Source organism: Toxorhynchites rutilus, chromosome 2 (assembly GCF_029784135.1).
Source record: "Toxorhynchites rutilus septentrionalis strain SRP chromosome 2, ASM2978413v1, whole genome shotgun sequence".
Taxonomy (NCBI): domain Eukaryota; kingdom Metazoa; phylum Arthropoda; class Insecta; order Diptera; family Culicidae; genus Toxorhynchites; species Toxorhynchites rutilus.
In genome coordinates this window covers 137,654,694-137,678,499 of record NC_073745.1, presented here as the reverse complement: position 1 = coordinate 137,678,499, position 23,806 = coordinate 137,654,694, and the positions used below count along the sequence as shown (strand labels likewise).

The 23,806-nt window shown below is 39.5% G+C and overlaps 1 protein-coding gene across 1 annotated transcript; it reads right to left on the bottom strand.

Annotated features, from left to right (window-relative positions):
- Nucleotides 1-4,544: 4,544 nt before the first annotated feature.
- On the bottom strand, nt 4,545-19,486 carry LOC129769618 (DNA-directed RNA polymerase III subunit RPC1). The gene is made up of 9 exons (XM_055771999.1): nt 19,305-19,486; nt 18,286-19,246; nt 18,015-18,221; nt 12,745-13,110; nt 11,787-12,684; nt 11,283-11,718; nt 10,691-11,218; nt 4,918-5,425; nt 4,545-4,858 (listed from the first exon to the last, which is right to left on the bottom strand). The coding sequence occupies exons 1-9, from the start codon at nt 19,346-19,348 to the stop codon at nt 4,670-4,672; spliced, it is 4,137 nt and encodes a 1,378-aa protein (XP_055627974.1). The 5' UTR covers nt 19,349-19,486; the 3' UTR covers nt 4,545-4,669.
- Nucleotides 19,487-23,806: the final 4,320 nt, after the last annotated feature.

The following is a 23,806-nucleotide window of genomic DNA, read 5'->3' as shown; positions in this document are numbered from 1 at the left end:
AAAAATCTCGACTCGTTATCTCGTATATCGTATATTCGTATATCTTTCCATTATGAAATGGCAAACTTTACTGAAGAGAAATGTCAAGAGAGCGAGAAAAAATATGGCGTCTAATACAAATTGGAGGACCAGGTCAAAACTTTGAGAAAAACAATTTTTTTCGTTTTCTCACAAGTGCGTCAAATGGACTTATGGGGTTTCTCGAACAAATTACTCAATAAGCACCTGACTTTATCTCCGGGAGAACAACGTTTCCTAGAGTAAAGAATGTTCATTTCAAATCCGCGAACTTCTCTCAAGCCCACGGTTTGAAACAGGTCAAAGAAACGATTATACGCTCTCATGAGTTAGGTTGAGTCAGCATTCTCGCGAGTTTCGGAACCGCCTCTCAAAACCTGACAAAGTGACCCAATTGTGAGGTACAGACAAACCTTTTTTTTTGTGCGGGGGATGAGGCCGGACAAAAAAAAATCGAGCAAAACTTCACCAGTAGCATTAAAAAATTGTGTTCGGTGCACAATTAAAAAAAATAAAATTGTGCGATAGATAGGGACCGCATAAAAAAAAGTTTCCCCCAAGAAAATAACTCAAATCTACGCCGTTCACTGTTCGATTTCCTTGTTTCCCTGCGATGGGACAGTTTGCCTTTTCGGTTGCACGTGGCTATGTTGTGCTTTTAGTTGCATGTCGAAACTTGTTGCTGTTAGAAATCATGTCATGCGCAACTTAGAGCATTTGATGGAACGATGGGAATGATTTGAGAAATGGATAATTTGGACACAAATATGCTTTTTTCTTCGTACTGAAATGCACATTAACCATCGAAAAAAATTAAATTGATGATAACTTTGTCGAATACCGCATATACCGCACAAAAAAACAGCACAAAAAAATCGCACAAAAACAGGTTTTTCTGTACTTCGTCCACTGGACCTTGAAAGGTTTTAGTGTGACGGAATAATGATCGCTGCGCTTGCGCCCATCCTCACAACGATTGTATTCAACTTATGTATCTTGTTGTGCGCAAGATGTTCTAAAAAGTAGCGCGTATTATTTGTACTGTTACCCTAATAATTATTTCTATACAACCTGCAACATGACTGCCAAGGCGCATGGAAGTATATCCTAAGGTGGGCCAATATGCTAAAACTACTCTACAGCCATCTTGGAAGTCTACTTTGTTTGTAAACAAAACACAATACGCTTGTGGCCAAGCTCGCTCGTGATCAGTCTGTTTCTTTCACGCTTCGAGCCAATGATTCCCCTTCTGCTTTCTTCCGTACTGTTTTCATATACCGCTCCCCTAACCAACTTAGTGACGAAACGGCCTCACCTAGTACCATAGACCCGTCTTGATGACTGCACAGCGAGCGCGGCTGTTGGACCAGGTGGAGCAAGACTTGAGGAAGGATTGGTATGGTGCAGGAGAGCTACAGCCTTGGACCGTGTTTATTGAGGAAACATTTCGAGAACATCTTATGGGTTGCAGTAGGAAACGGAAATTTACTTGGAATTTTTTGGATGTAAATTTGGATGTAAATCATGCAATTATCGGAGCAGACTTTTTGGCGCAGTTCGGGCTTTTGGTCGATTTAACAAACAAAGTTCTAATTGATTCGAAAACAATGATGCAATCTTCTGGCAACGTGATGATTACACGAATTCACAGCATTAATTTGAATCACCCGTTCCATCAGCTTCTATCTGAGTATTGTCAAATTACACTTCCGGGAAGTCTGCGTACTTAGGTTCAGCATGACGTCACGCATCATATTCTTACCAAAGGTCCACCAAAAGCAAGCAAAATGAGAAGAATGCACCCAGACAAATTTAACGGCTGCAAAAGAGGAATTTGCCTTAATGAATGAACTGAGTATTTGCCGCCCGTCATGCAACATCTGGGCTAGTCCTCTACACTGCGTTCCCAAAAATAATGGTCAATGGAGATTCGTCGGCGACTATCAGCAGCTAAATCAAGTAACGATTCCGGACCGTTATCCAGTGCCTGATGTTCACGATCTACTCAAGTCTCTACAAGGTAAGAATATTTTCACAACGCTCGACTTGGAGAGAGCGTATCATCCGATACCAGTTGAAGAAGCAGACATTCCAAAAACAGGCGTAATTACACCATTCGGCTTGTTCGAATTTACAGGAATGCAGCTTGGTTTGTGCGACTCGAACCGAACGTTTCAACGTTTCATTCACAAAGTTTTTGGAGATCTCGATTTTGTAATTATATTCATCGATGATATCTGCATTGTGTCAACTTCACATGAAGAACACATGGAACATGTACGTGTTGTTTTTAAACGGCTGAAAGAAAATGACCTGGTAATCAATGTAGATAAAAGCAAATTCGCATAGCAACAAGTTGAATTTTTAGGATATTTAGTAGATCAAGAGTGCTCCCTTGGCCGAGTGGTTAGCGTCATAACTAACATGCCGGGTGTTCGGGTTCGATTCCCGTTCTGGTCGGGGGAATTTTGGTCAAAGAAATTTCCTCCGACTTGCACTGTGATCACGCGTATTCTAGAGCTTGCCACTCAGAATGCATTCAAGGCGTGTTAATTGGCATAGAAATCTCAACTAAGTACTAAAAAAATGACGCAAGTAATACTACGTTGAGACGGCGGAGTTCCTCTAGGAACGTTAGTGCCATTGAAGAAGAAGAAGTAGATCAAGAAGAGATGAAACCATTACCATCCCGTGTACAAGCTGTCATTGACTATCCACATCCGACAACTGTGAAGGAGTTTCGAAGATTCTTAGCATTGATTAACGTTTACAAAAAAATCATTCCTAAAGCTGTCGATGTTCAACTTGAACTTCGTAAATTGATTAAAGACATTCCAAATTGATTCCAGTACCGCAGCAGGAGCGATGCTTCAACAGCTTTCCGGTGCGTCATGGCAGCCGCTTGGCTTTTATTCTGAGAAATTTGGAGACTCGCAGAAAAAAATACTCAACATTCGGGCGTGAATTAACATCTATGAAAATGGCTCTCAAATATTTTCGGAACTTCCTAGAAGGCCGCAATTTCATAATATTCACTGATCGTAAGCCACTCACAAATGCATTGACTAGTAATTCAGCCAGCAGGTTGCCCCACGAAGAACGATATCTGCGATATATTTCGCAATTTACTACAAATATACGTCACATCAGTGGTGTCGACAATACTGTTGCTGTCCAGAGTCGAGGATGTGTCGGCAATGGAGTTACATGCTATTGCAAACGATCAATAAACAGATATAGAGCTAAAAGGACTTATGTCGTCTCCGTCATTGAAATTTGAACAAATACGTATTCCGAATTTGTCTCAGCCAATCTACTGTGATGTTTCAATAAAAAATCGAATTCGAAAAAGAAATCTCATTTCCGAGAGGTTTATATGGTCTGCAATGAATAGCGATATCAATCATTTTGTTCGAGAATGCATAAGCTGTCAGCGTTTCAAAGTAAATCGACACACTGTGTCACCGTTCGGTTCATTCGACCTACCTAAATCCAGGTTTCGACACGTACACAACGATTTAGTGGATCCCTTACCTCCGTCTGATGGACATCGATACCTTCTGACAGTTGTTGATCGGTTCTTATATTTTGAATCACACCACATTCGTACTACTACATATCACCCACAAGCAAACGGAATGTTGGAGAGATTTCATCGTACATTGAAGGCATGCTTGATGGTAGAAGCGGAAATCATTGATGCAACGAATTACCAATTGCACTTTTGGGGTTGAGAATTGCATATCGCGACGAGTTAAAATGTTCTGCAGCTGAACTAGTTTATGGTCAGTCACTACGTGTTCCAGGGGAATTTTTCTACTCATCCGTTACAAGCGTTGACCGTTCAGAATTTGCTAAGCAATTGCATAATGCATTGTCTAAACTGCATCCTCCTGAAACTATTCATCATGCCAAGCAATCCGTATTTGTGCAAAGTAAATTGAACACATGCTCTCATGTCTTTTTACGCATCGATGCTGTCAAGCGATCGCTACAACAGTCTTATGAAGGACCATATGAAATCGTGAGACGAAGCGTCAAATATTTCGATATCGTCATAGCAGGAAGAGAGCAAAGAATACCTATAGACCGACTCAAACCAGCGTTTGGATGCGACAATATCAGAAATCATCCAACTGAGGATAGCCAAACGTTAGTTACACAATCCGGTCATCGGGTCCGATTCTTAGTGTAACTGGAGGAGGCCCTATGGGTTGCCGTCTAGGCACAACCTTTTAACTTCCCAGAGAGAGAATCACTCTATGTCGAGAAACGAAGAAGAGAGAGAACGCTGTTGCTTCAGCGGTTTCCAACACAGGAAACAGAGAAACTCCAAATCGGCAACGCACATAGATATCAAGTACGGTAGCCAAGTGCAATCGCGTCCATACCAACTTCAAGCACGTCCATGTGTGGCTTTCTACAGCCGTCACTTCGAGTGTGGAGTTCACGGTCACTAAAACACTTTCGTCAGTAGTCTTATTACTATCATCAGCATTCCTTTCCCAACAAAAAACTACATAATTGTAGTCGAACAATTGGTGAGGAGCGGACATGAGTCTAATCTTAATCTATGCTTATATTTCAACAAAAAGGATTTATCTTTACAATAATTTATCGTATATCCAATTTAAGATTTTTTTGATCTGTGTCATGCGAGATTGAAAATTGGCTCCACAATGTCATCCAGTTTTGTATCGGTATGATTGTGAATAAGTTTGAACAGTCCAGTGCCGATAGAAGCTGGCATACCAAGAATAATTCTTTCAGAAACGCCATCTATCGAATCGGTCTGTCCATAGTAAGCAGCATCAAACAAATGATCGGCGGTTTTTTCGAACTGAAATAGATTAAATCATTTTAGTATTATATGTCTCGAAATGTACCCTATATTCCTACCGATGCCAAATTGAACACCGATTCTCTCATTTTCGCCAACCCGTGGCGTGTGATACCGAGCACTTCCCCTCTTGAGGTCATCTGACTTGCCAGCAGCATAATGTGACGGTGATCTACACTCATTCCGTGGCCTTCCATAACGTCGGTAATTTCATTCATGATGGTCGTTCGGGCAGCCTCGATCCCTAGTGTACCGTACACCTCTAGAATGTTATTGCTCTTTGTCTTAGCACCTACAACCCCATAGGTGGCCATTACATCTCTCAAGCCATACCCTTCGACGCAGAGTTTGTAAGTGGGTGCGCCCCGAGAGTCGTCAACGGCAATGACAGCACGCGATACCTGAGGAAGGCCCGCAACCACAACGTTGGGAACGGCCGACAGAAGCCGTTGCAGTTCCGCGTTCAGCGCGTGGCTGTGCTTCGAGGGATCCGGCCGGATCGTTATGAGGGATGGGCCGTACACTTCTATATTCTCGTGTTTTATTTTCAATTTAGAGATGCAAATACTGAAAAAATATATGAATGTTATTGCTACAAATTTTATTTCCTAACTCAGAGATTGTCTATCTGAAAACATATTTAATTGGCATGTTTCTGAAGATTTATCGCTCTCCGATCACAAACACATAATGTTTGGTAGCCAAGTAATTTGTAATTTGTGTAATTTGAAATGTTATGTTGATTAAATAACAGAAAAATAATCTCCTCAAATTATATTTCATACCTGTTGTAGCACTCGAAGCGAAACTTCCATTGGAAAACTTTTGTTTATCCAATTTAATGATCAACGCGAATCAAACAATTAATTGAAGTTCCCCTCGATTTCATTTGACATTTTACATGCCGGACAAGTTAAAACGCGAATATCGATAACTGGTCTTCCCTTTTTGCCCAGTTAACGAATGTTTACTGTATAATGAACACTCTTATGTAGATATCCTTAATCGGTGGTTAGTTCCGCCAAAAAAGCGGTTGATTATGTTGAAATTAAGAACATATTCAGCCATAAAGATCAACCAACTCTCAGATATGAATTCCGGGTACCTGAATACTCTCTGTAGAGAAGGTAAATATGTTTATAAGAAAATTGATCGGAAACGGAGAAAATTCATCGATTAGCCAATTCCTGGGCAATACAAGGAAACATTCGAACGTGAGCTCGAGCCCCTGTGACTTTCATCTAGGTGCGAAAATTTTCGATTCAAATCTAGTGGGAAAGTCGTTCAATGAACATCGCATTCGCAATCGCATCGCAATGAACAGGGGCATTCCCCTCATAGCAAATCTTCTATTTGTATATGGCGTCGTTTGTTCATAAGTTCTGCTTTTCATCTGGTCCAAGGAACAGTTAACGTTCACCTAGTTATAAGGCAGACCAGTTAAACCAGGACCAGTTAGCGAACGATTACTGTATATTAGTTTACTTCTTCACGAGACCAGCTTTCCCGGGCAAAAAACACAAAGCCTAAATTGGAACACACTTCACCTAATTCGGTTATACAATCGCAATGTGCAACTTGCACTGTTTCTGTGAAACTTTTCGAATAATCAATCTGCTTCCATTGATATGAAAAAATAATAAGTAACAGAAATTTCTATTTTTCTTCGTGCATATGGCTTTGACGCTAAAAGTAAATATTTCTATGTAAAGACATATGTTCGCATGTCATCAATATAGATTAGCGGGTAATTTTTGTAACTATTTCGCTAAAATAATGATTTAAACAAAGCTCAATCTTGTCGATCCATATATATCTTATGCAGTGATCACTGTTGTCTGCCCAACAGGTGGATTGAAGTCAGTTGATTGAAGAGACAGATTTGTTTTCATTAGTCGCGTCAGTTAGAATAACCACTGACTGGACTAGTTAATCAGTCATCCTCGCTAGTCAACGAAGCTACTGAGAGTAGACTTAGTCTACATTTTTCACCTTCGAAGATTTCGGGCCCTACTGGCAACTTCACTATTCTTATCTAGTAGTGGAGGGGAGGTGTAGCCTCCCGGAAAAAATGTTAACGCGAGTGAGGAAATAACCTCTATTTATGCTACAAACAGAATAATTGAAGCTTACAGCAAGCGTTGCCCATTTAAGGTCTGATCAACAAACAGGGATGTACCATGGTGGAATGCTAGGCCAAAAAATCTAAAAAATAATTAACCGAGCAAAGCATACTTTACAGCGGTTTGAATATGGGAAAGCATTCACTTTGTATTATGAATAGATCAGAAGATCTAAACATAAACAGTGGATGATGTTGTAGTTGTGGTTCGTGGAAAATATGAGCATGTAATCAGAGATATACTGTAATATGCTCTAAACATAACTATAACATGAGGGGTCTTCGTAGCCTAATTGGTTGCGTGTCCGCTACTATGCGAACGATCATGAGCTCATAACTTAGGGCCCTCAACTGACCATCTTAGTGTGTTATTCTAGCTACTACGTCCATGCATCAATCATCATGTGATGGTGATCCCAGCCTCTCACTCCACATACGATCTGCTGCATCGGTAATTGGTGCTATTTATAACACAACAATGGAAGCCTCATATCAACAGTTCCGCTGTGTATATAGTCCAACTGTGAACATTCGAACAATAGGAATATTCTTACGCCGAAAAAAAAGGCGACATGTGTTGTGTATCGATAGAATAGGAATACTCTTACGCCTAAATGGCTATTGTTTAATATATGTTCCGTCCGCGAAGCAGCCAACGAACCGTTGCACGAGTGGCAACACCAATACCATCATCGCAGGAGTGCGGCAACATTGGCATCGAACGAGTTTTCATCGAACCATATAGTAGCTTCAGTACAACAGCAACAATATCAATAATACCATCAGCAGCGTTTAGCAAAAACAAATCAGTAAATATTTTGTAAATAAGCAGTGAAAATCAATAAAGTATAAATAGAAGAAAACACCATGCGCTTACTTTGCACTACTCAAAGCCCAAATCTAACATTTCATCAAGCCAATCCGAAAGAGATTTATAGCACAGAGCGAAGCCATAAGGGCTCCCACCCGTCCCAGCCTCCACGAGGGGAGCAACCAGCCCATACAGTCCACCCCACAGTTCCCAGCAGACGGAACAATATACAACATGAGAAAAAATGTACTCGATAAATTCGGCTCTGTTGCAGCTGAATTACTAAATGAGCCTAATAAAAATAAACAGATGGGAGAAAAAAAAAATAAGTATAGCATGGTGTAAGAATGAGGGTTCAACTAAAAATCCTCATAAAACTACTGTTCCTTGTACATCTAGATTGTTGGTAACTAAACTAATGTTTACTCCAAAGATGAAATATTTAGAAGTGACTTTAGACTTGACTCTTGAATGCAGAATGCTACAAATGACGAATTTTATGCCAACTTGATTGGCCGTTGGCAGTACCATCTCGAATAGCAGTGAAACGTTGTGGGTGAAAAGACATGGGTCATTTAAGCAACTTTGCATACTTGAAATATTCGAAAAATAATTGGACAACTTTTTGGAAAAAGGAATTTTTTTTATTAAATTTTTACAAAAAATTATGACTTCAAAACTATGATACCTACAAAATTCATGTCAAAGGATGAAATGTAGGAAATTGTTTAAATTTTTCGACGAAGTTTTAGATCTTATTAAAATGTGAACTTTTGTCGAAGACGTCAACTTTCTATCTGTTATAGTTTTTGGAATATAAGTCATTTTTGTATGAAAACTCCTGAAAAAAAATGATTTGTTCGTAACATTTTTGTATGTAAATTATCACGTTTGACATGTTCTTGACATATTTCTAATTGGAGAAAAATTAGCAGAGCATGTAAATTGCGATAATTTATCCATAAAAATGTACGAATTAAACGTTATTAGTTTTTTTTCAAAGAAAAAAATGAAAAAGTTGTTGTTCGAAAAAATTTTTGCATGTAAATGTGCCCATCGTCCGATATATGAAAAACTTGTTGGAAATTCTAAGGGCTATTTATATCTATTTTTTCAGAATTTTAAAAGCATATGTTTTCAAGAAAAATGAATTTTTATTTTTAAAATATTTTTTTCCAATGAATTTTTTTTCCAAAAAATTCTTTGATAATTTTTAATAAAAACCTAAGTAATTTTTTACATTTCATTAATATCTTTTTTAATATTTTTCGAAAAAAGTTGAAATAACTCGACCATCTTTTTGTAGATGTTATAGTTTTTTAAATTAATATCGAAAAAAAGTTGAAATAACTCAAAATTAAAAAAAAAATATCAGACCTACAAAATTTTAGTCAAAGAATGGAATCTAAGAAATTATTCTGGTTTTCATTATAAATTATCAATCAATTTTTTGGAAAAAAAATTTATTGAAAAACAAATATTTTGAAAATTAAAATTCATTTTTCTCGAAAACATATGCTTTCAAAATTCTGAAAGAAATAGATATAAATAGCTCTTAAAACTTCCAACAAGTTTTCCATACATCGGACGATGGGCACATTTACATGGAAGAAGTTTTTCGAACAACAACTTTTTCATGTTTTTCTTTGAAAAAATACTAATAACGTTTAATTCGTACATGTGTACTCCAAAAACTATAAAAGATAGAAAGTTGATGTCTTCGACAAAAGTTCATATTTTAACAAGATCTAAAACTTTGTCGAATACGCTATATCGCCATCTTGACTTTAAACAAAATAAGGATAAGCCGTATTTTTTTCAAAGAAAACATGAAAAAGTTGTTGTTCGAAAAACTTTTTCCCTGTAAAAGTGCCCATCTTCCGATGTATGGACGACTTGTTGGAAATTGTAAGGACTATTCATATATATATTTTTGGGAATTTTTAAAACAATAAGTTTTTGAGAAAAATGGATTTTAATTTTTAGAATAACTTTTTTGTCAGCGAAATTTTTTTCCAAAATTTTTTTTGGTTATTTTTTTGGGAAATTTCCTACATTTCATCTTTTGACAAGAATTTTGTAAGTATCATAGTTTTTAAATTATAAATTTTTGTAAAAAAATAGAAAAAACAATTTGGCTTTTTCCAAAAAATAGTCTAATTATTTTTCGAACATTTCAAGTATGCAAAGCTGCTTAAATGACCCATGTCTTTACACCCACAACGTTTCACTACTATCTGAGAAAGTTCTGCTAACTCCTAAGACGAGTTGGCATGAAATTCGTCAAATGCATTATGGATTAGTAAAAGAACAGGGTTTGCCGATTGACCGTTTTACTGAATATCTCGATTTCGTTTGTTCAAATATGATCTTTCTGAAGTCATTTCCCCCAGTCCGTCATGAACGGAGTCGGTGCAGAAAGTTTATATTTTCCATTGCCTCAAACTCATTACATATCGAATTTCTCCATGAAGCATCATGAAGCAGCAGAATCATACGGACTACGCAAAACGAATGATTAATATTCAGTTACTGCAACAGATCCTGACTCATAATTGTGAGCAAGTGCAACACTATGTGAAATGTAATTGTTAAGCACTTGTTATGTTGTAATTGCGAAGCACTTTCCATAGAAGGCGCAATTTCTTTGATAATGGTTTAATGCAACCCTCAGATGTAATGTGTGGATAGCTTCCCCCCATCATGACAATAAAATTCATTCGTGCTATAATACCTTATTGGGATCATGTCTACAGTCAGCAAGTGATATCACTCCAAATAATAGCTATACACACCTTGATACGGCTTACAACAAATAGGGGCCCCATGAGAGATCAAATAACTGGTCGCAGTGAAAAATATACCCAACAAGAAAAATATGTGAAAGGAAAACACTTACGAATAACGGATTGTATCTGCATTGACTTCCAGCCCCAGCACCCTGATTCGGTCCAGATCAAGTTTTATAAGCAGAAAACAATCATCTGACTTATACACCTCTTCGATGTAAGATGAAATCTCGCCCAACGTGGTTTTCTCGATTCTTGCCTTCACCTTACGTGCAAATTCCATACTAGTGTTATCCTCTATCTCTGCCGTGATGATGGGTGTTGAAATAGCCTTCGTCGCATTGATAATTTCCACAATACGCGGCACACCCTGGGTGATGTTCATAGAAGCGACACCCGCAAAATGGAAAGTTTTCAGAGTCATCTGCGTTCCCGGTTCGCCGATACTTTGAGCGGCCAGCGCCCCAACGGCAGTACCAGGTTCCGTAATTGCTTTGTTATACTTGTTGCGCACCTGCTTGAGGAATCTTCCCAACTGTCCTTCGGTAGTTCGCTCTATTTCCAGAGCCACATTGGAACAGTTACTATAGCTGTTCTGAATTTGTGCCAACTTTTGCCCAAAACTTGCCAAGTATTTCCTAAAAAAAAATAAAAAGCGATCATTAGTAACACTGCTTCTGCGTTCTATCTTTTGAATCTTACAAGCTCTCCTTTCTGAAATCCTCTCTGCATCCATCAAATTCCGGTGTTTTGAGAATTTTCTCTCCCACAGACAGAATTTCTTCTCCCTTCAGTGGATGCTCATCTCGACAAGGGTGCATATTTCGGACATGCATAAACTGGCGATCTATATCAACAGGTTTGTTCTTTACCTCCATGAAAACAGGATCGAGTCCGTCACCACCATAAGTAAATTCAACAACTTCGCCGATGGCATTCCGTACAGTTCCGTCGTACTGCACAACAAGATCTTCCAAGCATTTGACCAATCGTCGCTGCAGATAACCGGTTTCAGCCGTCTTTACAGCCGTATCGACGAGACCCTCTCGACCGGCCATCGTGTGGAAAAAGAATTCCGTTGGCGTTAAGCCTGAATAAAAGCTGTTCTGAACGAAACCACGTGCCGCTGGAATTTTAGCTGAAAACGAGGACAAATTTCGATTATAGGCATCGATGAATGATTCTGAAATGTGTTGCTATACTAACAAAATTTCTCAAAATGGGGCAACGCTCGATCTTCAAACCCATTCGGGACTCGTTTGCCATTAATAGCCTGCTGACCGACGCAAGCGATCATCTGCGAAATGTTAATATTTGAACCTTTTGAGCCAGACTGTGCCATAATCAGAGCGCTATTCGTTGGATGCAACTCTCGGAAGCATGCTTTAGCCGCCAGTTCTCGAATACTAGACAGCTCCTTCAGCATTACGGCTTCCAACGTTTGTTCTGCCGTACAACCAGGTTGACATTGGAGGGTTCCTTTCTTCATTTCAGCGATGTACTCATCACAACGTCGGTACCCATTTTCCAAAAGCTTCTGTTTCTCATTCAGCAACTGTCTGCTTGGTGTTACATCGCCAATGCCGAACGAGAATCCGTGATTCATCATAAAATATGAAGCCATTCTTGCCAACCGCCACATCGAACGGATCGCGTGATCTTCGCCGAAATCTCTCAGAATCACATAGAAGACACAATTTTTCGTACCAGAACCCATCGTTCCCTTGTCCATCGCTCCACACATCAGCTGCGAATTCCGGATAACAACCCATGAATCCTTCACACACATATCCTTCCCGGAGGTGTAGTTACGACCTTTTGTTGAAAGGTTGGCATTCACGGTAGACTCTTTGTTGGGTTTCAGGATAAGACTGAAAATTTGTTTCCCCGTCCACATTTTACGCGGTTTTATAATCGCTGGTTTCGGTAAATCAATTTCCATATTAGCATCCGGACCCGACAGCATACAAGCTGCCAACTGCATTACTTGTTCGCGTGTGAGAAATTGATCTTTCTGTGTTAAAAGGTATCCGCCAGTGATGAAATCTTGAGTAGCTGCGATCAGTAGCTCACCGTTACGGGGCGTTACCAAATTCGATTTGTTCTGGAAACGGTACCACATTGAAGATTACTGTACATATGAAATTAAGAAACACAAACTTACTCCCATCAACACCAAAGCTTCTGCGCGCGCCTCTTCCGTTTGGGGTAAATGTAAATTCATTTCGTCCCCATCGAAATCGGCATTGTATGGTGTACAGGCGCACTCATTGAAACGGAACGTTCGCTGGGGTTGCACTTTTGCCACGTGACACATAATACTGAGTTTGTGCAAGCTGGGCTGTCGGTTAAACAAAACTACATCCCCATCCATTAGATGACGTTCCACAATGTCACCACATTTCAAATCCTGAGCAACTTTGTCACGATTGCCGTAAGCAAGGTACTTTTTGAATGCACTTCCTTTTTGCTGAACGTAATTCGCCCCCGGATGCTTCTCAGTTCCGTTCTTTATAAGTTGACGCATTACCTGAAATCGATAATTTCCACGTTAATACCATGCACTCATCTGGTTCAAATTTTTACTTCCAAATTATGACTGTGATATATTCGCCCTTTCTGAAACATGGCTTTCTTCTGACACAGAAGTCATCTTCCACGATTTTAAGATTATTCACCTGAATAGAAATGATTCTTATGGAGGAGTACTTTTAGGGATTAAAAAGTGCTACTCTTTCTATACAATTCCTCTCCCAGCTCTATCAGACGTCGGAATCGTCGCGTGTCAAATAACTGCAAAGAATAAAGAACTTTGCATACTAACATTAGCCGTAGTCAACTTTGGAGTCTAGTCTCGATTCTCTCATCCACAGTTCTAATTTTAGGTGACATGAACACCCATGGAACTGCGTGGGGTGGTCCTTATGATGGCGATAGAGCGGCCATTTTTTACGATTTATATGACGATTTCAACTTGACTATCTTGAACACTGGTGAAGCGACACGAATTCCGAAACCCCCTGCTCGAGAAAGTCGACTCGACCTATCTTTTTGCTCGAGCTCGCTATCATTAGATTGTCAATGGAACGTCATCAATGATTCCCATGGTAGTGATCACTTGCCAATAAATATATCAATGGAGTGTAGCCCACAATCCACTGAACCTTCTCGAGTTCCATTTGACCTAACGAAGAACACCGACTGGCCAAAATTTGCAACTGCCTACTAGACCCCTACTAGAAAACAACATTGTGCCACCCGAATGGAGACAGGTCAAAGTAATAGCAATTCAAAAGCCTGGCAAACCAGCGTCTGACCATAACCCATACCGGCTCACGTGCATTAGACAATTGTTGGAGAAAATGATCCTTCGAAGACTCGATCAATGGTTCGAGACAAATAATTTGCTATCAAGTACACAATTTGGGTTTCGCAAGAGCAAAGGAACAAACGATCGTCTGGCTTCAGTATTCTTGGATATTAAGTGAGCTTTTGATTCGGTTTCCATAGAAAATCTGTCAGACAATCTGGACAGATGTGTACTTCCTGGAATTTCGAATAACTTCTTGTACAATTTGTTGCGGTACAAGAGGGTTGCGGTTGCGGGAATCGGGTCTACCCCGATGAGGTACATATGAGGTGGAGCAGTATGCAGAGTATATTTGGATTGGTAAACAAAATATGGTGTCGTCGTTAGTTGCATTCAATATGGAATGTATAAGGAAGAAACGAAACAATGTTGAAATAACTCACGTTTTGATGATGTCATGAGCCAATATGCGCATGCAATCTTGTAACGGGTTGTTTTTTAAAAGATGACAATTGCATTGTGATCATCATTTAAGGATCAAAAAGGTCCAGAGAACAGTCGTATTCTTAGTTCTCGGGAATAACAACATTTTCAATGAAAATTGGTTTGTTTCTATGAAGGTGAGAGAGTGAGAATGACACACAAATCTATCACATTTATTCATCTTTTCCGACATCATTTCACAAATATCCACTACACACTGTCACATTATACTCATATTTAGTGGGAATTCCAAGAAAATATCTGTTTTTAATTGATAAAAAAAGCTTGCCGAAAACCAAAGTACGTAGAATAGAAGGTAAGTGATATTTTCTGTGCATACACACGGAGCGCGCATGTGATACACACACAAAGAAATTAGGAATAAACTATCCTCAATTTGTTCGATGTTCGGAAGTTTTTTCAATATTTCTTGTTTTTAAAAGTTCAAAAAATCGTACAAAGTGACAAAATCGTAAGTCGACCCGACGATAAACACGATAGTGTACCGCATTTTCACTGCAGGTAAGGTTTGATGTGATTTTTTTTAATGATTTCATACTGAACAGTGTTTGTTTACTTCAGCAATATGTCGAAGTGCCACGTCCCGCGATGCCAGGGGCAGAAAAATTTTAAAACTTGGGGATACTGTTTTAACCTATAATCAGCAAAGAAGACATCTTTGTACTGGAGGTAAGTGTGTTTTATATAAATTGTGATGCGATAAACTAATCGGAGATGTTTTCAGCTATCCAATGCATTCGCTTCTTGGATCTTCCTAAACGTTCCGTTCCAATGGTTTCACACAAAATTCCAAATTTATACATTAACTTCTTGCGAAAGTGCAAAATATTTATTTGCAATCAATTCGGAAGATGACCCGGCGCGGAGGAAATGTTTTTCTCGTTTTTCAGAAACGCCAATTTGGTCCCGGCTGAACGGCTGAACACTCCAAACCGAAACCATTGAAAGCGTCGCGATGATTCTTGATAGCTGCTTCAATAAAAGAGAAAAAAAATCAGCAGTGTGGGAGTTAATCTTTCATCATACTATCAACGACACGAAACGAAACTGCTTCGATATAACCTCTCCACACATTTGTTCATCGGTTATTTTTGGGTTATTTTCATAACACAGGTGCGATAATTCCACTTTTTTCTATTTTAAAATGATAAAGTAAATTGCTATTTCATCATTTAGAAACATATTTTGAGACAGTTCTTTTGTTACAATTTAAAAAAAAATCAAAAATGTTCGAATTTATATGGATTCGATGGATGGTTTATTACAATTTTTTGCTTTTTTCCTTTGCCTACCACTACTTGAACAAAGCAGGGAGGAGACTACCTTCTATTCTACGTACTTTGGCATTTTTACAAGGATGTGGAAGGCAATTGAATGTAAACACAAATATTGACGTCACGATGTGAAAAATAGCTATGGCAGCGTATGCTATCACGCACATCACGCACACTATGCTCGCAAACTCTGCCATCTGCTCCACCTAATAATCCTGCTCATGGGGTCTACTCCAAGGCTCATGTCTCAGCCCCCTTTTTTATAATTTTTATGTGAAAGATATTCACAGTTGTTTGGCAGAACAATGCACGCTAAGACAGCTTGCAGATGATGGTGTGGTTTTCGTCAGAAGCCCTCAGGCCGAAAACTTGCAAAGACCATTGCAAAATTCCCTAGATAACTTGTCTTCCTGGGCGCCGCAGAAAACCGAACTGGTAGTGTTTACTCGAAAGCGGTTCCCAGCCCAATTGCAACTTAAGCTTTTGGGCAGAAGCATTACCCAATCATTGACCTTCAAGTACCTTGGTGTCTGGTTTGATTCAAAATGCACTTGGGATACCCACATTACGTATTTGAAGCAAAAATGTCAAAAGAGGGTCAACTTTCTCCGCTCGATTTGTAGCACGTGGTTAGGAGCTCATCCGGGAGATCTCATAACGCTTTATAAAACAACTATTCTATCCATTCTAGAGTATGGCGCTTTCTGCTTTCTTTCAGCAGCCAAAAGTCACCTCCTAGAATTGGAACTAATTCAATATCATTGTCTGCGTATAGCTCTCGGTTGTATGCATTCAACGTATAACATGAGTCTCGAGGTTCTGGCAAGAGTAACTCCTCTACAGAACCGATTCTGGGAACATTCTCTTAGAATATTGGGGAAATGCGGAGTCACAAACACACTTGTGATTGAAAACTTTGAAAAAAAAATCTTCATCTGAATATACAATCTCGGTTTATGAGAATTTATCACCACTATATTTCGTTCGATATTTGTCTTCCATCGTTTACTCCAGACCGTGCTCATATTACCATCAGCAGTTCCTCAATTGAATACAATCCGTCGATGAAACAAGCAATACTTGCGATTTCCGATCAACTTCGACCAACTTTTATTTCTCATATTTTTACCGAAAGTACGAAAAAGTCAATTGCATGAAAAAATACTTCAATGTATCCACTGGCTTCGGTGTTTTCAATGAAAACTCGAGCGCCTTTCGTAAACTGCAGGAACCTTGTTCCGTTTATGTTGCTGAGCTGGCAGCAATCGACTTCGTATTGGGTATGATCTCCAACAAGTCTGCAGACCATTGCTTCATTTTCTCGGATAGTCTCAGCTTGAGGCTCTCCAGTCGATGAAATCTAGCAGGCACCCATTTTATTTGCTCAAAAAAGTGAGGCAGCAGCAGATGAGTGCACTGATGAGAGATCTTATAAGATTACCTTTGTATGGATCCCCTCTCTTTGCTCAATTCCTGGCAATGAGAAGGCGGACACTTTCGCAAAGGTGGGTCGGCCCATGAAACCGATTTGTTTGATAGACAGATTTCAAACGATGATTTTTTCCAATTACTGCGTCAGAGTTTCCTCTTGGGACACTGGAAGTCTTGGGCGGTGGTTATATTCAATTATTTCAAATGTTTCTTCGAGAGCGTGGTTCAAAAGTTTGGACGTAAGTCGTGACTCCATTCGTGTAATGAGTAGACTTATGTCCAACCACTACTCGCTAGATGTGCATCTCCACAGAATAAATTTTGTTCAAAGCAATGTCTGTCGGTGAGGAAACGGTTACGACGGCGTCGATCACGCAGTTTGAAAATGTACGGATAATTAGGCAGCCAGAGAGTACCTTTTGAATGCCCTTGATGCTCAAGGAAGACAACCCTATGTTCCTCTTAGAGACGTGTTGGGAACTCGCGACATCTGCTATATGCAGTTGATCTATGTTCGTGAAACGGTTTAGTATAAGAATTTTATGCTTTTGTGTTTTTTTTCTTTTTCGTTATTAGTTTGTTTGTCTTGTCCCCTCATCTCACCGTCGCCCACCCACGACAGATAGTCGGACACCTGATGCTATCCCTGGTCATTATGATCAATGCTATAGTGCGTGCGGCAACCCTCGGTTGAGACAACGATACCTCATATCCATATCCCTAATCTGACCAATCCCACAATTGTTGGCCCTATAACCTCGAGTAAACCGCGAGTAATCGGTCGAAACCTACTGAACATAGATTTAAGTTGAAATTTTGTATAAACAAATCTTGAATTAGCGGCCCCGCGAAGCTTATGCTATTACAAATAAATGAATTGGGAAAAAAGGTAATTATCGATAACAGTTTACTCACTTTGATGTTCGCCGAGTTTACTCGCTCGGGAAAGGTTAAGATTTTCGCAACACGATCGGGTACTCCCACCTGATGGATCATTAGATTGGGATCCGGTGAAATGACGGTACGAGCGGAAAAATCTACACGTTTTCCGGATAGATTACCACGAAAACGACCCTGCTTACCTTTCAAACGCTGTACGATACCTCTTGATGGCTTTTTAGGCTACAAATAGTATTAAAACAGATATTAATGCTACCAACTCGATGATTCATTATCTGATACCTACCATCAGCGCAAGCGGAATGCCCGACAGTTCGCTGTTGAAGTACAACGCACAGTGAAGTTGCAGATAGTCCCAGTCTTCTTGGATGAGCTCAATCTTTCCTCCGGACATCGTATGTTTCGCTATAACATCGCTGATAAGCAAAATCTCACTTTGCTTCATAGTCAAATCATCCTCAGTAGTGCCCGCCTTCACCTCGGACACCACTGATGGTCGGATGCACACGGGAGGAACGAACACTCGAGTGAGGATCAAATTCGCCGGATCAGAGTCAGGAGAGGTCATGCCTAGCAGCGGAACGTCGCACTTGGGAATGTTTTTGAATAAGTCCAGCACCTCGACAGGGTTGAGTTCCTTGGACAACGAGGAAGGCCCTATCGTCTGGGAGAGTTCCCGATTACCTTCGATGGCATTCAACATTTCCTCCAGAGCATTAGTTATGATCGGATCTGTGGCTTTTTTACCACGGTATGGCTCGTGGACAATTTTCATTAGGCCTGCTCCCTTCTTAACCGGCCCATTGAGACTGCCACAATAAGGACATTTGGTATTTTTCTTGGCCTTTTTGAGAACCAGACTGTGGATGGATTTCTTCGCCAGATAGGACAAATTAGGATTCATGAGGCGAGCACTGAATTGTTTCTTTTCATCCTCCTTCAACATAACTCGTGAGCAAACCTTGCAGATTGACTGCAATATTGTTATGGTGGCACGAAAATGACCGACGTGAAACACCGGTAGTGCAAGATCGATGTAACCAAAGTGTCCAACACAATCGTTCAAACCCTTTTTACATGTATCGCATGTAGCATCCTTTTGGCTAACTCCCATTCGTCGATCCAGCACACCAAACGATACCGGAGTTCGGTTAGCATCTTGATTGTATAAATTCTTCGCTACAACATGAAGATGAGATTCCTGCTGAATCAGTTCAGGCTTGTCGATGCCGAATGAGACGTGTGAGCTAAAATAACACAATATCTTAGAATGAACCTTTTGCTTAAATATATGTCATTTCTCACATCTTTTTGATAACGTCCGCTTCACGGAATTGTTCTTTTGGCATTTTGTAAAATTATCTCTCAATCTGGAAGTATATTGGGAAATCAAAACAAGTACCAAAACAACAAATTCGCGATGTAAATAGCACTACTTGAACCACACCGGTCGATTGTCATTCTATCGCCATGCGTATCATTATAATCGGAGAGTGGGAACGAAACTTTACCCCGATGCGTGAAGCAAGCTCAAGATATTTATATTATAGTGGGAGTAGTAGTTTTAAGTGCGATTCACATACAACATACACGTCACGTTCACGTCCCGTCACGTCACGATACGTCAATGATTCTACCATGCAATTCCCATGAAAACATTCACATACACCAGCAACGTAACGACCCGTCAGCATACGTTCAACGAAAACGACCGGCAGGATTTGTAGAAAAGAATAATTGACGGAGACGGACGGTTTTTGTCTGGGCTTTGTGTCTCGGCTTTTGTTTTGATTTGGTTGTACAGTAATTTACATTTAAATCGACATTAAGCTAATTTAACCGATCTGTGATGCAACACGTTAAATTAGACATTTTTACCTCTAATTGGACATTTTTGTAAATATTGAATTCGGGGCCCAAATTATGGCCCCACATTGAAAGTCGCTAACAGTCGCGAATGGCCGATTACTGATCAAAATCGACTCCAATACGACACTGAGTGGTGCCTCAGCATATCGCATTATAAGTAACTTACTGTACTTTTTATGCCAACATATCGCTTAGCTCCAAATTTCGGAGTGAAAATCATTCGCGACTAGTTGAGAGAATTATTCTATTTATTATTATTGTTGAATAAGGGTCGGACTACGGGGTTTAAGCATTTAAATAATTGAATTCAATGATTCCCATTGAATTTTCCAAAATTCGAAACTGATTTTAGGCATGCTGATTTGAAAGAGTGCATTGCAATTCAAAATTGTTGTAGGTGGCGACACCATGAATAAAATTAATTGAATCATTCGTTTGGCATTTGACGTGACGGTGCTGGTGGAAGCATTGACTGCATGTGTGAATTGGTGGAGACATTGACGGAACGTAGACGTTCTTCTCCGTAACGTGCTATGTGAATCGCACATTAAGGTGAACGGCAAGTCTTGGAAAAAAGGTAATGAAGATGGTAGAGTTTCGAGCGACATAGCATGCGCTGCCATAAATATTTCTCAAATATTACGTCAGTCGTTGTGTTCATCTTTGATTGCCCACCGCATCCATGTGAAAATACTATTGCCAGGAAGTAATTTATTAATTAAAAACATGCGTTTTTTTAGAGTTCCCGCTGAATATGAGGCTAATGTGATAGTGTGCAGTGAATATTTGTGAAATCACGTCGAAAAAGACGGATAAAAGTGATATTTCCATGTGCTTTTTTCACTCCCCCACGTTCATAAAAATGAACGAAGTTTCATTAATTAGCGTTATGACGTGTCGGTGTATATGTTGTGAGAGAATATTCGCCAATTAATCAAAATTTCATCAAAAATGTTACTGATTTCAAGAACTAAGCATACGATTGCTCTCTGAACCTTTTTACCACATAAATAATCGTAATAAGCAACGATACAATTGCCATCTGTTAAAAAACAAACAGTTGAATGATTTCATGAGAATTTCGCTCAAATTATCATGCAACCGTGAGAACTTTCAACATTGTTTTGTTTCTTCCATATACATTCCATATTGAATGCAAATAATTTTGACACGATATTTCGCTTGCCAATTCAGATAAACTTTGCCTACTGCTCCACCTCTATATGTACCTCATTGGGTGAACGGTATTGGCGATCTAACCAGGGATGCCAGGTTTGAAGACATTTGACCTACTGTGAAGACATTTGATATGTGAAGACATTTTGAAGACAATATGAAATATGTGAAGACATTTCAGTAAGATAGCGTAAAGTCTGCTTCATTTAATATTGGAACAAATTCTTTTGCTCATTGTGGCGCTCCTAGTAGACGGATTTGGAAACTTTTTTCACCCACGTGTCGGGAAATTTATTACCTTTCACCATGTATTTATGTCATAACACCAAACGATAGCATTTTGTAAACAACCGCCATGGAAGCCGAACGGAGAGATAAAATTGTGCAGTTTTCTTGAAAATCCATTGTTGTCGGTATCTAAGCTAGCTAAACAGCTTAAAATGCCCAGAAATGCCGTATGGCGTGTTATCAAGCAGTACAAGGAAACATTGACGACGGCTCGGAAGCCGCATTCGAAGCGTCGGAGTGGAACTGTCGACCGGAAACTGCGTGGGAAAGTCATCAAGGCCGTCAAGAGAAATCCCAATCTTTCAGACCGCGATTTGGCCAATAAGTTCCAGGCCGCTCACAGTACGGTGCGACGAATTCGTCTCCGGGAAGAAATAAGGTCATTCCGAGCCAGCAAACAGCCAAATCGGACGCTGAAGCAGAACAATGTGGTCAGATTCCGTGCTCGAAAGCTGTACGACCAAGTGCTGACCAAGTTCGACGGATGTATTCTGATGGACGATGAGACCTACGTGAAGGCGGACTTTGGGCAAATCCCAGGTCAAAAATTTTATTTGGCGACGGCTCGGGGGGATGTACCTGCAAAATTTAAGTTCGTGTTTGCGGATAAATTCGCCCGCAAGTACATGATTTGGCAGGGGATATGCAGTTGTGGACAGAAAACCAAAGTCTTTCTCACTGACAAGACAATGACATCAGAAGTCTACAAAAAAGAGTGCCTACAGAAACGGATTCTGCCGTTTATTCGTGCCCACGACCGTCCAGTAATGTTTTGGCCGGACCTCGCAAGCTGCCATTACAGCTAAACGGTTATGGAATGGTGCGCAACGAATGGGGTCAGCGTAATACCGAAGGACCTCAACCCCCCAAACTGCCCCCAGTTCCGGCCGATAGAGAAATACTGGGCAATCACGAAGCGGAGGCTTAAGGCAAAGGGAAAACTTGTTAGGAACATGACTCAAATGAAGAACTGGTGAAATCAAATCGCCAAAACGGTGGACGAAAAGGGTGTGCGCCGCCTAATGTGCCGTATTACGGGAAAAGTACGAGAATTTCTTCGAAACAGCAATGAATAATTTTTTTAATTTTTTTTTATGAAAGAGTAAAGAAAATGCTACATTTGTATGAAAAACAAATTATGAATTCGTTAATAAATGACTGAACTACACGCAATTTTTTGTGTTCCAATATTAAATGAAGCAGACTTTATGTGGGTTATTGAGTGATATTATTTCCATGAAATTCTAACTATCGGCCGAAAATATCTTCAAAGGAAGTAGGGCTTTTGTCTTTTGTTCGCTTTTTTATCATTGTCACTTGTTCACTTTTGTCCTTAGTAATCAACGGAGACTTTTGTCTTGGGGTTATTAACTTGCCTTTTTCAAACTTTTTCAAGCAGAAAATCCACATGCATATAGAATGAATTAAACAACAAAGCGACTTTTACTTAAGTTACAACCAAAACTTCAAAGCTAAAATAAACAAACTGAGTTGTCACAGTTCCGTTTTTGCGGAAGAACTGGGTCTGTATTACCTCAATGAACGGTTTATCAAGCCAATTATCATTTCTAAACTAATAAAATTTAGTTCGCAGTTGCGCAATATATTCTTTGTTCACATTTATTGAAATAAACTTCAAAACCTGAAAGTAAATTTAATAAAATGCGCTGTATAAAAATACCAATTTAAATAAACATTGAATTAGCTTTGCTCTATAGTAAGTTTTAAATTTTGCAATGTGAGTTTATGGAAGGTTTGTAGTTCTTTCCATAAATCACAATGTTATAGTCATAAAATATTATTTGATTGGGATGAGTTTGGAATAAATTTAATTCTGTGCAATTTTATACATAACATGTTATTTTCTTACCTCTTTCAGTAGTGACAATTGTATAAATATTGACAATGGTTGAATCAAAAAAGGAAATTCGAGAGCAATACAGTAGTAATACTTCTATACATCTTGGGTAGGTGAAGTTGAGAACGATATCTAACAATAAATCTGAAGTGAAGTGAAGAACAACAGATCGACTGGAAAAAATGGTATAAACAGTCGCCCGGAAAAGTCAATTCTCTGCATCGACAGATTGCCAGAATTTGGAAAACAGAACAGCTACCCGAGGAGTGGAAGGATGGTATCGATTGCCCATTTTCAAGGAAGACAACTAGTTGCTCTTCACTAACAATCTTCGAACTTCAGGCGCATCTCGAATTGCAGGTTTCCTGAGTTTTCGCAATTCGAAATGCGCCTGAACCGAAGAATGTTACTGAGGTCAGAGCATCTGCAGGGTCAACGAACTACTACGCCAAATTCATAGAAAATTTACCTAATTTTATAAGTCCGATATATAAGTTATTGAAGAAAGATGTCAGTGGACAGACAAATACGTGCTGCTTTTGTTTTTTTTTAAATCCTGGTGATATTGCTTCCAGATTGTAACTTTCGTTGTTTCACGGTGTTTTCGGATCCCTTT

Coding starts and splice junctions, on each gene's coding strand:
- LOC129769618 (XM_055771999.1), bottom strand. CDS start 19,348: ATGCCAAAAGAACAATTCCGTGAAGCGGACGTTATCAAAAAGAT. Junction 12,685..12,744: donor AAGCTTTGGTGTTGATGGGA/GTAAGTTTGTGT, acceptor TACCGTTTCCAG/AACAAATCGAATTTGGTAAC. Junction 5,426..10,690: donor GCAGATACAATCCGTTATTC/GTAAGTGTTTTC, acceptor ATATTTTTTCAG/TATTTGCATCTCTAAATTGA.